At 32.9% G+C, this 14,204-nt stretch overlaps 1 protein-coding gene across 1 annotated transcript in view; it reads left to right on the top strand.

Moving 5' to 3' along the window:
- Window positions 1-4,912: 4,912 nt before the first annotated feature.
- The window catches only part of ND-42 (NADH dehydrogenase (ubiquinone) subunit ND-42), a 48,581-nt gene continuing 39,289 nt past the window's right edge, over window positions 4,913-14,204 (top strand). The window contains exons 1-2 of the mRNA XM_067269294.1: window positions 4,913-5,490; window positions 9,112-9,198. Of these exons, the coding sequence (XP_067125395.1) occupies window positions 4,965-5,490; window positions 9,112-9,198 (613 nt within the window). The 5' untranslated portion in view covers window positions 4,913-4,964. The remainder of the gene's footprint in view (window positions 5,491-9,111; window positions 9,199-14,204) is intronic.

The raw sequence follows: 14,204 nt of genomic DNA, 5'->3' as shown, positions 1-14,204 counted from the left end.
GGCATAATTAGTACAAATGGCGTACCAGTTCATAATGCTACAACAGAGGCTGAAAGTTTTCACCATCAGATGCACTGCACGATTGACACCGACGGAGCATTGATTGCCAGACACGTTGGGAGTTTCTTTGATTGTAGCAGCAGTGCAGACGAGTCTTGCCACGAGATCCATTTCATACTCAACAGGCGAATCATACACCATAGCCTCGAGGGTCCCCCACAGAAAGAAATCAAGGCTCGATAAATCAGGCGAGCGTGGGGGCCAGAGAACCGGTCCGTCGCGGCCAATCCATCAATGCGGGAAAGACCCGTTCAAATGCGCAGGAACATCCATTCCATAATGGGGAGGTGCCCCATTATGTTGGAACCATATGTCGTGTCTCACATTTGCTGGAATATCTTCAAGTAAGGCCGGTAGAACCTGTTCCAGAAAGATCACATGGCAGTCATGTGAGATGGTAAAAGGTACAGTACAGCCACCTATTGACTTACAGTGACATTTCCACTTATGAGTTCCTATGCAATTCACCATTGAGTTTATAGGTCTGCAATTTGAAAACTGCAGACCTATAAACTCAATGGTGTCCATTTGTCTACTATCTAATCTAAAGTAATAATGATGCTGGGGTAGGTCCTTACTTTGGTACTTCCATAAATAAATGTTTTTATTTTATTAATTAATGACTTGAAATTGTGTCGCACTTGATTCTTCTTGACTACGAACACAATATAGTGCTTTCGACGATCACTTAGCTTTTCTTTCTCCCTGATAAAACGAAGAGAAAATGGGAGTTTGAAGTTTACAAAAACCATGCGCAATAAATACAGCTCAAATATCCCTTTACATATAAAAAGGAACATTTTTACCATGGAATACAAAAAAATCAGAAACAGAACAAGTAAAATAATTAAGTTATCAGTGACGTCATTGCCTTCATTGCACAGAATAACAGTGGCGTGCCGTGACATTTGATGACAGGGAAGCTGTGTTTCTGTAAGAAGCCGACTTCCAGGGGCAATCAGTTAATTGCGCGTCAGTGATGGTCTAGGGCAGTGGTTCTTAACCTTTTTATACTCGCCGCCCACCAAATATTTCATAATTTTTTTGTGACCCCCATTTTTTAATGATAATTTATATTTGATAATTTATCTATAATAAATTGATTTTTTATTATTGCTTTATTTTTTATATAATAAATGTAAATCATAACTTTATTATTTCATTATCTATTTAAATAACATTCAAACTTCACAATTAAACACGAAAACTCATTAATTTTTAACAGAAAATAAAATAAGAAACACGTCGATAAATCGATCCAACGTCGATGCTAAAACTAAACTAAAACTAAAACGCCCACTTATGATAAGAATTTTGCATATCTTTTGCAAAAATATTTAAATTTTCAAAGCCTACTATTTTTCCTAATTATTTTTAAAATTCCAAGCATTAATAGTTTCTTAAAATTGCTTTGGAATAAAAGAAGTAAATACTGCGGTGTAAGTAGCATATTTACATTTATTTCTTCCGTACTAACAAAGTTGTATGTAGGAAGAAATACAAAATAAATAAATAAAAACTAAATAGAAAAACTTTATCTTTCTTATTTCACTTTTCAATACGATATTCGGATTATACATCAATTTTCTTTTTATTATATTCCGAAGGAAATTTTGCATAATTTGGCGGCCCCCGGCAAACTTCTTACGGACCCCCAGGGGCCGCGGCCCCCCTGTTAAGAATCACCGGTCTAGGGTCCATTCGTATTCATTTGTTCGATAAGCCAGTAAAAACTGTAGACTTCTCTAAATGTATTTTTAATATCGCAATTACATTCCGAATCGCTAGCCACGATATAAGGGCTAAAATTAAAAATAAATTATAAAAACTTACTCGGTGAAATAAAATGTGCGGTGGATATACATACCCGGTACAATGTATTGTTCGATTGTATTAATATACTTTTAAAGAAAATTATAATTAAAATATAGCTTTGTAAAGAAACGTACATAAAAATAACATAAAATAGTCTTTACTTTTTAAATCTTAAAACAATCCACTTAGTCAAATATCTCGATACGAGTAGCTAATGGATGGAACTAGTGACGGTCCGGGTAGGTGTGTAGTGAGTGTGTGCGTGCCAAATCCCGAGGGTGCCGATACCGGTCGATGTCGAATGCCTCTTTTGTCGCGTCACTAGTATATCTCAAAGGACGCCGCGGGGCTGTTGTAAATTTTAAACGTTTCTCACCGTAGCTGTAAAAATCTAACTATGTTAAACTTAATAGTCATTCGTTTTCTAACTAATTCGTTTTAATACCGGGTGTACACGGAAATCAGTTTCCCACTGTACCGAGCGAGTGATTGGTTCTGTTAAGCTTTTGTTGAAGTAAAATTCTGACTCTTTCAACAGGGTTTTATTTATGTCCCCATTCCCTAATCTCTTAATTATTTAGTCACTTCTTAAGTAGAAATAAGTCAAAACCGGTTACTTTGTACCCGAATATCTGTAGTCTTGGGAAAACAGTGGAAAGACAAATTTTTATGACAACGGATATATAAATCGTAAATTTAAGGAAAATAAATTCTAGATCTTTTTTTTTTGTACCATTGTATGTACTGTACGTCTCATTCATTAAATTTGGTTGTAAATGATGCTGCCAAAGTAACAGTTAATTTTTAACACTGTACTAGAATTGTACACGTTTTTTCTGCATCCCCTTACAGATGGGACATACTAAATCGTAATATCACTGGTTTAACATCGAAATCCGTAAGTAATATGAGATGGGAGAGCGGAATAAACGCAGAATAAATATATCAAATATTTTAATGGAGTTTTTTTAAACTCCCGTCAACTATACGGAACTATCATAAAAACGTGCCAGTAAACTCCTATCGGTTGGGTTGTTATAAATCTAGTCTAGGGTGGGCAATCCTTTTTATAACACGGGCCAGAATAAATTTTACGTTTTTTTCCGCGCCGTAGTAGTTAATTGACGCCTTCTTGTGACTCGTAATTGTTTTAGTCTGCAAATACGAAATAAATAAATAAAAAGTTAATTACTACATTTATTTCTCTTATCGTTTCCGAAAATTACAAAGAATTGGAAAAATAACTATTAATTAGTTATTTTTCCAATTTAATAATCTATTAAAGATCTCGCGGGCCGGATAGAAACTTTTCGCCAGCCGTAGCTGGCCCGCGGGTTGCCCGCCGTCGATCTAGTCTGCTCGTGATTCGCATAATCGGGCGAGGGTGGCCGAATATCTAGCGGGCGGCTAACGGCCCACAACCGCTCCGGGATATAAAGTCGCGTACTCTTTACGAGTGTGTCGCTTCTACCAGCTAAACCGTGACGTTTGTGCTATGTAAAGCGCATGCGCCAATGCCTATAATCTGGCTGCTTGGAAGTTGACGGGCAGGCGGATAACAGCCCACAACCGCTCCGGGATATAAAGCTGTACTCTTTACGAGTGTGTCGCTTCTACCGGCTAAACCGGGTGAGGTTGGTGCACTGTAAACCGCATGTGCTAATGCCTATATAATCTGTCTGAGTGGAGACTGACCCGGTTTCGACATTCCTTCCGCCACCGAATTATTCGAATATACAATAGCAATCTTATCGTTTTTTTTCACACGTAGTATAGAAATTTGTAAAAGATACGTAATGCAGTTATAATAAAATATTAATTTTAATTAATTCAAAGTACGTTAAAATATGAAAATTTATATTTTATAAAATACAAGGGAAGGTCATTGGAAGGTGGAATCGGCGCTTCCATCGCTTCCAATGACGGCACGCCACTGCAGAATAATAGCTACAGTTTTCATTAAATTCGCATCAAGGGAAAAATATAACAGCATTGAAATTATGCGAATAGCTATTTGTTATGTATAAACAATTAAAAATTGGCATTTATAGTATCTACGAAATTTTAGGGTACTTTATATCAAATTTGCACAATGTGGGAACGCTTTATTTATATTTATTGTCCTTTGAGGAAATAAGTTCTAATAGTGGGAAGGGGTTGCCGGATGGCCGAGCGGTCAAGGTTAGCAGCCTGCCGCCCTGGGGGACCCGGGATCGAATCCGGACGGGTCGAAAAATTCCTGGTTATTTTTCGAGGGGTGGTCCATCCGGATATGTCGGTCCCCGTCCCTTACCACCCAGCCGTCCCATTTTGGGCTGGCCAAACCCATAATGGGCTTGCTAAAAAGAGGCCCTCTTAGTGCCCACAGGGTGAAAAGAGTTACAAAAAAAAAAAAATAGTGGGAAGGGCGTTAGACGCTCGAATAAATGAGTTTTTTTTTTTACTTTTTCCGTTCTGTGGCCCTCTTATAGCAAGCCCAATAGGGGTTTGGCCAGGCCCACAATGGGGCGGCCGGGTGGTGAGGGACAGGGACCGACATATCCGGATGGACCACCCCTCGAAAAATAACCAGGAATTTTTCAACCCGTCCGGATTCGATTCCGGGTCTCTAGAGCGGTAGGCTGCCACTTTAACCGCTCGCCCGTCCGAATAAATGACATTTCAAACGTACAGTATCAGTCTGCCATTTTGCGGGACCTGCTTTCGCGTCGAGAGCAGAACCTCAAATTTTTATAAGTGGTTTGATCCGTATATGCCGGACCACATATCATCCCGCCTCTTTCGTTGTGAGCCTTATCGAATTCATAATGGCGTTAAAAATGCGCCAGAACAGTTATAAAAAACCGGAATCAAAATTCGAGAAAAATAAATTTTTCAATCGTTTACTAAAGTAGATTTATAAATTTTAATTAAAAAATAAAAAATTAGATTATTATTATTATACAACTTTAAAATACGTTTAATACGTTCTTTAGAAAAATATATTAATACATTTTAAAAATTTGTTACAGATTAAAATGTTTCAGGTGGCGCTTCTCAAGATCAAAAGTAAAAGTAAGATCCGTGAAAATCGAGTCGGAAGGTGGGAAATGTCCAATTTTAAGATGATAATAGGTCGCTTTGCCGGCCTAGCAAATAATATAAAGTTACGAAACACCCAATTAGCATTTATTTCTATCGCTAAACGTTCTATATGTAGCAAACAGATGAGAGATATTAATTACGTTAGACCTAAACCTTGGCCGTACGAGACGAAAAAATATAAGTTTTGGCACGGTTGGATCGATAATACATTGGATAGATTCGATGAAAATACTAAAATAATCGTTGTAGACGGTCCCATTGCAGCTGGAAAGTCGACATTTGCTTCATCTCTTGCTGATGAACTCGATATGAAATACTTTCCAGAACCCACCATGGACCGTCTGTATATTAACAAATACGGCTACGATCTAAGACAGTTAGATGATCAATTACCTCCCCGTTGCAGAACTTTTGACGTCAAGAAATTCTACCAAGATCCTACTAATAGTAATGTTGCCAAATTTCAGATTTCTATGTATGTCCTGAGATTTGAACAGTATCTGGATGCTATGGCTCATTTACTCAATACCGGCAAGTATATATGTTAAGATCATCGTTATTTTTTAGGGTTAATGTTACCTATGGTAGCAAACATGGCAGCTTGTCTCTGAAACAGTGGGGATGCACGTTCTAACCTAACCTATTTAATAATTTTGTTGGTAATAATTATGGTAATTTATTAGAATAGGTTAGAACGTGCGTCCCCATTGTTTCAGAGACGAGCCGCCATGTTTGCTACCATAGGTAACATTAATCTTTTTTAGATATTAATCTAGAAGTTAAAATACCTTTATAAAATATTGAACATAAACGTACTCGGTAAAAATATATATACTCCAATAACCACCACCTTATAAGTTGCTGAGGGAATTTTAATTAAGAAAACTAACGTTTTCGATCTATTCCATAGATCATCCTCAGGTTTGAACTAATGAACAAAAATAATTCCAAAGAATGGAACACCAAATATTTAAATTCAAAAAAACCGACAACGGAGCAACTAATTAAAATTAGAATTAAAGCGCAAAAAATACATAAATGTAAACTAACAAACACATAACAATACCAAGGTTATTAGTAAAATGATATTAGCGTGTACTAATAACCTTGGTATTGTTATGTGTTTGTTAGTTTACATTTATGTATTTTTTGCACTTTAATTCTAATTTTAATTAGTTGCTCCGTTGTCGGTTTTTTTGAATTTAAATATTTGGTGTTCCATTCTTTGGAATTATTTTTGTTCATTAGTTCAAACCTGAGGATGATCTATGGAATAGATCGAAAACGTTAGTTTTCTTAATTAAAATTCCCTCAGCAACTTATAAGGTGGTGGTTATTGGAGTATACCTTTATAAAGAAAGTCGGTTCAATTGTCTCCGTGCGCTACTTATTAAACTAAAAAGTGACTGTAAAATACACGTGTATTGTCGAGTGAGGATGTAACAGTATTGTCGTTTCGGGCAAACTGAGACGAGTTTATTGGCATCGAAAAATTTTGGCACCGGTACAGCCGTTGTCAGCTTCGTCCGTTTACTGAGGAAATTTCAAAATTTGGATTTTTCGATGTTTAGTGCATTCAAAAATAGGATAAATATTTATTTTTTGTGAATGCTTTAAACAAGTAGTATTGTATTGCATTTAACTATAAAATAGTAACGCAAAAGGAAAATCATTTGGTTTTTATATCCTGGAAGATCGTCGTCTAGTCCGTGTATTACGAGTTTGTGGATGCTTTCTGACAGGATTGCTCGTATATATGGTTTTGTGTCGTCTTTCCTAATGGCTGTATAACTTTGTATTAATTTCTTTAAAGTCCTTGATCGTACTAGTTGAGTATCCATGCGTCTATTGGGGATACCTATGAAAGCATCTATGAACTAGTATTATATGACCTAGAAGAATGGAAAATCCTTATAGATGCAACGTTTGGATTTCACGTAAATTTATGTAATTAGTGAACTTAAATTTGTTCAAAAGCAATGTTGTAAACGAAATGAACAACAAAATGGTATAGTTAAAATTAAAATATTTAAAGAGTGCTTTCATCAGTTTGTTTCAGATTTCTTCAGTTTGCTGAAATTAAACAAGAAGAAAGAATGTTTCAAAAGAACACACTTTACATTTTTAATTTAAATGAGATTCTAGGAATTATAACAGTTTTTCAACAATGGTAAAAACATAAGAATTAATACCATTTTTAAAAAATATATATAGAATTACAAAATATGGAAAATCATTGGCAAGTTATCCTCTTTTTTTTCCAAATTTAAATTGAAACATATTTTTAATCCAAATTTAAAACAAAAAAAAATGTTATCTTAAATCAAAATAAATAACTTATAAATATATGAAATACAAAAAGTATTAAAAGCTTAATAAATTATTAACATTAAAAATATAAATTAATTTTTTTTTTTTTTAAGAAAGTCATATTGACATTTTCTCTTATATCAGGATTGACAGCATTTTAGTATTTAATAAATCATTTAATTACAGATTTTTGGCCAATACACCATTTATTTTTAGGATATGCACAATTACTTTCTTAAATTTCACATTTTCGTTGTCTTTAATTAGCTTTTTCTATTCAAATAAACAAAATGTAAATATTTATTATTGTGTCAATTTTTAAAAAAAAAGAGATTGAATAATTAGAATGACAAAGTGCCAGTTGGGATTGATACAAAAGAATATGATAGAAATGCGATACTTTAACGGGATGCATTGAAACCTAGATTTTGACAGTTTACCTAATATATAGCATGCAGAGTTCAATGGGCAACTGACTTGCCAAAAGACTTATTGTAAAAATAAATGTCTTCATTTTCATGGAGTAAATATTTTGCAGAGATGCCAATCTGATAGTTATTTTGTGCAACTTCACTTATCAGTTTCGTTCGAGATGATTTTCCATTTCTTTAAATACTTCTGTCAAAGTCTGTTGATATAATTAACTCTGAAAATAATGATCAAAAATAAATATATTAAGACATCTTATTATATATTTTGTCAACGTGGACATTAATCATTAACAGGACAATTACACTGGTGTTAAGCATTTACACCAGTATTATTGTCCATATAATTTACACCAGTATTTACACATAGCGAATCTTTATATTTTTAATTTAAATAAATATTGACTATCCAGTGGCTACTTTTGAATTAATGACATTTGCATTGTAACATTTTGCAGTGGTATCTTAGGAAAAGAGTTATATCCTATGTTAATATTTGGAATTGATGCTATTATCAAGTGTTGCCAGTAAAGAACAATAACTTATCTAATCCTAATGTTAAATTTTAGAAGTAAAAATTAGATCATGAGTATTTCCTCTTTTTAGATGACACAATGGGTTTTACAGAATGTTGAGTTTCTGGGATTCTACTGTATTTGCTTTTCTTTATAACATGCTATCATATCTTCAAAGAAACAAATTAGAAGGAAACAGATTTATCTTTTCTTGTTAATTTTTTGTATTAACCATTGTTTTTTATAAAAAAAACTTATGATTAATTTTTTTATAAACAGTATCAAATATTTGTGAGGTTATCTCACATAAAGAAATTTCTGATATAAATCTTAGTTTTTTCAATCAGAATAGGTAGAATAATCAAGTTACAGAAGCTCTTTACAATGCGTAATATTCTGGAATAGGAACTTTTTTGATTGCGTGGCAAAATATTCATATTTTAATTTTAAAAAATTAATGTGTAAATCTCAGATTTATCACGTTTCACCATTTTTTAAACTAATATTCGTTTTTACTGGTTATTTGTTGATCTGTTGATCAATGGGATATTAAAATATCCCATTGATAGAATAAAAAATTTTAAATGCAATAAGTTATTGTTTTAATTCAATAAATTAGTTTATTATTAATGATTTAGAAATATTAATTCCATTTTTAATACTTTATAATCTAAATAACTTTTTATGAAGTTAATTAACTCAGTTCATTTTAATCTTATAATTTATATAAGTGGAAAATGTTTCCATATTTAGATTATAATGTTTGGATGATAATTTTATTTGAACATTGAACAGTGTTAATATTTAATAAAACTTATATTATTTAATTTATATTAACAATATTATATATATATATATATTTCAACTTTCTGATGAAATAAATTTTTGATGTTATGCAGGTCAAGGAGTAGTACTAGATCGCTCCATATTTAGTGATGTTGTTTTTATGGAAACCATGCATAAATTTGGTTATTTAAGTAAGCCATGTAAGTAGTTATGTTATTTCAGTAATTTATGTATTATGAAAACAGTAAATTAGTTAAATTCAGAATAAGGCACATCATTTCAAACTGTGTCTTATCTGCTTTTTAAAATTCTTGTATCATCTAGGCCAATATTCTTCAACCTTGGGTTTGTGGACAGGTGTCGGTCCATGGAAATTTACTGTTAGTCTGCAAAAAATTTTGTAAACTGGCAGGAAAACTTGTAATTAATATAAACAGTTTTTATTTATTTTTTTATTTATGTCTTGAGGTTATAGGAATTCTTAAATGCGGTTTAATATGAGGAATTTTTTGCCCTAATTACTATGTTTTTTAGCTAAAAAACTGATTATAATCTTTCTTTTTTTTAAATTGGAATTCTAATAAATCATACATATATACCATAACCTCAGTTTTAACTGAATTTAAGTCAACTTAAAATATAGAGAAGAAAAATAGAGAAAGTTTAGGACTCCACCGACCAAAGCCGAATATAATCGGGCGAGAAATGGCTATAATAATAATAATTAATAGACAATTTGGCATTAGAGGTAGATGTTAGGCGCCATCTAAAGATGTTTGAAGTTTAGGACAATGTTTAATTGCATTATCTGTGATATTTCCCAAAATTTGGGTAAATAATAATTTGTCCTTGCATATTTTAACAATGTAACAATTAACGTAAGCAATGCATGCACGTTAATGGAAGCGGTTGTGATTGGACTGCTTCCCTTAGCAGTGCAGTCCACAGATTACTATTCCTATTTTTGCCAGTCCGCAGGTGTGAAAAGGTTGAAGAACGCTGATCTATGCTATCTAATTATTAACGTAAAGAATTATCATCAGCACCATAGCTAGGGTCTAGCAAAATGGGCATACACCAGGAGTGCACATCCAGAGGGCACAATCCACAATATGATTCTTAGTATTGCATAGAGAATTTTATTAGTAAATAATAAAAAGCCTCAGTTTAAGTTTGCTGCCCATTGTGAGAGAGTGTGCTAAATGATTATGAACACTAGGAGCTGTTGCTAACTTGGCACAATAATAGTGTAAGGCTATTTCAATATATCTAGTAGAGAATTTTTGAGGGAACAAAATCAGGATCTTGTCTTGGGCATCAATAACCCTAGCTATGACACTGATTGTCATAAAATGTTTTCATCATTAAAAACAAGTTTATAGCATAAAAATTTAATATAGAAAATTGAATGACATTTCAAATTGTGTCTTATCTATACTTTCAAGTAATCCAACTTGTTTTATCCATCTTATAAACTTTAACATCTTCCCAATTCTTTGTTGAAATTATAATCCCATTGGCTAATAGTGACATTATGTTCATTCTACATGTTGGTTTATAAACCAATGTTGCATTGTCAAATTTCAAGCTTTAGAAGATTTTGTTGAATACTGAAAATTAAGTGAAAGTGGATAAGATGCACTTAGGAATGATATTCCTCAAACATAATAGACATTATTACATTAAATTAGCAATAATTTGAATTAAATCTTCTTTAAGACAAAATGTTGTTCATAATTTTTCTGTTTTTGTATATTAATTATTAATACATCACTTTTTTAAAATATTTGTTATATAAATAATTCTTTTCACTCTATGGAAACTAAGGGATGATTTAAAAATGATGCATTATATTTACATATATTATTGTTAATATTTATTGTTGCTTTTGTTTTTACTCATGTAATTTGAAATTTGTCTTGTGTCCTCCTAATTTTAGGTTAAATGTTTCACATCATTCTTTTATCATAATATGAATGTGCATAATTTTGACATTTATTACATTTAATTTGTATTCATTTAAATCTTTTTGTAAAAAATCTATGTATTTATAAATAATTTTTTTATTTTTTATTCTTGTTTTTCTTCTGATTTTTGTGGGTTGTATATTTTGTTTGTTACTTAAGGGTGGCAATCATGGGGGTTCAGAATATTTTCATTGTTCAAATGATGTTTAGGGGAAATAAAGTAGTTTTCAACTGTACCAAATGCAAATAACTGTTTAATGTGGAAAGATATCTTTTGCCCTTGGATAGATGTTTAAGTGGATGTCCTGTACATTAATTAATAATAACAATATTACTACAATACAGTGGTACCTCGTATAACGTACTTAATCCGTTCTAGGTGCACGTCTGTTAAGTGAAATGTCTGTTATACGAAACGCATTTTCCCATAGAAATACATGTTAAAACATCTAATTCATTCCGCAGCATAAAATAACTGTACTGTATCATAAAGAAATGAACATGGAGTGCGTTCTTTCATTCCTCCACATAACTCTGTGCGAGCAACATCCGTTAAAAAATTCCTGCGGAACACGTTCCCGAATTCCGGTGAGAGTGCACGCCGTCGAACGGCAAAAACGGCCGCTTGTAGCAGTAGTTTACGGTGGAAAGCAACATGGCGTCCTCCATGGCTAAGATAGTTTCGTTTCCAGGTCCATTATGTGGTTTTATGAATGAGAATTTAGAAATTGTGAAAGCGCGAGTTAGCGCACGCGGTGATGTGTCTTTACGAATTTTTTTCGAGGCTATTTTGAATGCTCTTTCAACAAATAATCCATTTTATGGTTAAATTTTACAATTGGGACCCGTCTTTTGCCTTTTAAAGCTCATAGTTTAGAATTATAGATTCCTCCTTCACAATACTATCGAAAGTGCAGGCGCTGCCATCTTTCTTTCTTTCACCGTCGTTCCTAAATGCCTACAAACAGCAGTGCACTTCCGTAGTAGCGGAGATGCGGAGCGACCGCTATTAAAGAACGCACCCATGGAGCAGTCACCAACTATGCTGGAAAGTCCATTGTTCGCAGCCAGTTCGTTACTCGAGTCACGTAACGGCCAAACAGAAAGTCCATTGTTTGCAGTGTCCGTTATTTGAGGCGTACGTTATACGAGGCACCACTGTACTTTAATAAGTCTTCATATTTTTACTTTTTCAGCTGTTATATACAAGATGATTCATTGGTACTATTCAGTAGATTTTTCTCGGAAAGAGACTGATAGCAAAGTTTGTAGAACAGACAAGGGAACAATTATGAATGTAAAAATCTATGGTTTCTGAGATTCAGAACAAAATAGGGTTTTTTTAAATTATAAGGGCACTTCTGAGTCACTATATGGATAGTATGAAACAAAATTAACATCTTTTATAATAAGTCACATTTTCTTAAACCTAACAATGTTCTAGATATTGCCAGCTTCTTCTAAGAATCTAATTTCTCTTTTTCCTGAAAGTTTTTATGCTGGAAACTAGGCAGTTTATTTATCAAAAAGCTTTATATAACAGAGACATCATAGTAATAAAAGTACATCTCAAAATTTATTTAAATTGGATGCTCAAACTGTTTATCCTCTTGGCATGTCCAGGTATTTATTTTTCACTTAATACATTTTGTAATTAACATCTACTAATCTTAAGAAAACTTTTCTGAATTATGATTTTCACATTGTCTTCAGTAGAAGGATGCTGAAAGTAAACGATTTCTTAATTCATCCCCAAAGGAAATAATATACAGCAATTAGATTGGGAGATCTAGCAGAGAATGAAAGTGGACCACCTTGATCCATCCACTTATTTAGGAACATATTGTTCAACTCTTGCCTTGATTCACATGCAAAATGTGCTGGGCATCCATCTAATTGCATCCACATTCAACTGTGAGTACTTAGCAGAACATAATCTAACAAATTTGTCAAATTTCTTAAAAAATTAAAAAATTCTCTTGCAGTTACTGTGGAGTCAAATAAATGCAGCCTACTGAATGACAGCCAATAATCCCAGCCCATACATTAACACGTTGATTAATGAACTTGCTGCAGATAATGGAAATTTATTTCACTCCAGTAATGTTCCAGTAACTCCATGAATTCTGTATTTTTGCAAAATGACCAGCATGTTGTCTATCCAAGGTAGACCATAAAATCAGATATTTCTGTATGATTAAAACCAGCATTCTGGTTTAAATGAGGTTATATATCCCTCTGTAGAGGGTGCATTATAAAAACAAGTGAGTTTTTATTCTAAAACAGTGAAACTGTCAGCATTACATCAAAAACTATGATTATATGTTTAATTTCTTCATTTTGTCTTCTTTCTAATGACATTAAATACACTGGGAATTTCGAAAGTGCTTTTTTTATGTGTATTTTATTGTTATTTGATTAAAAAATACAAAAATAAACACATTAAATTTAGGAAACTTGCTGTAAAATATCTCAGCTTACACCCATTAACACTGGCTTTGTGTGAAATTTGTGAGAAAGGTGTTATTTTTAAGGTCCAGATAGATGGTCAGTGCAGCCCATACTGACTAACTAACTACTAATGTAAATAAGTCATTAATTGTTTTATTATCTTGTAAACAAAAACTCTTCCTGATTTTAAATTGGTCAAATTACAATGTTATTATTTTATTGCACTCGGAAGAATGTTTTCTTTAACAGTTTAATTAACAACTAGTTTTGTTAGATATGATTAATTTTATGTTTTAGTTGTAGTTTAACCGGCATGCCAGTAATCCTGGGTTTTCCGACTTGCTGGTCTTTCCCATTTGCATGTGGCATGCTGGTCATTCCACGAAAATACAGTATTTAACACTCCATCATTTTTGGGCTGCAGTTTGAAAAAATTGTAAACCTATAAATTCCTACTGTCACCCATCCATCTGTCTGTCCTTCCTTAATCTTGAGAACAGAGTTAGATAAATGAAAGCTGAGACCAGATATGAAAAGTTCAGAGGCAGGAGGCCCAGATTAACTATATATGAACTTCCAGTTTGCACTGGAAGTCAAATTATTTCAATTCAAAAATTTTTCCCTGAATGAAGTTAGATAGATGACCAGCGTGATTCTGTTGCTAACGTGAAAAGTATGAGGCAGGACACTAAGAATTGAGAACATTGTGATGAAAAATTGCAGCCTGGCATTGTGACAATGTCACAATAAATAATTGCTTCCGTTTGGGAAGGACTTTGTCTTCAAAA

Source organism: Centruroides vittatus, unplaced genomic scaffold (assembly GCF_030686945.1).
Source record: "Centruroides vittatus isolate TY-2023 unplaced genomic scaffold, ASM3068694v2 contig_349, whole genome shotgun sequence".
In the NCBI taxonomy this organism is placed as follows: domain Eukaryota; kingdom Metazoa; phylum Arthropoda; class Arachnida; order Scorpiones; family Buthidae; genus Centruroides; species Centruroides vittatus.
This window is presented reverse-complemented; position numbering and strand designations above follow the sequence as displayed.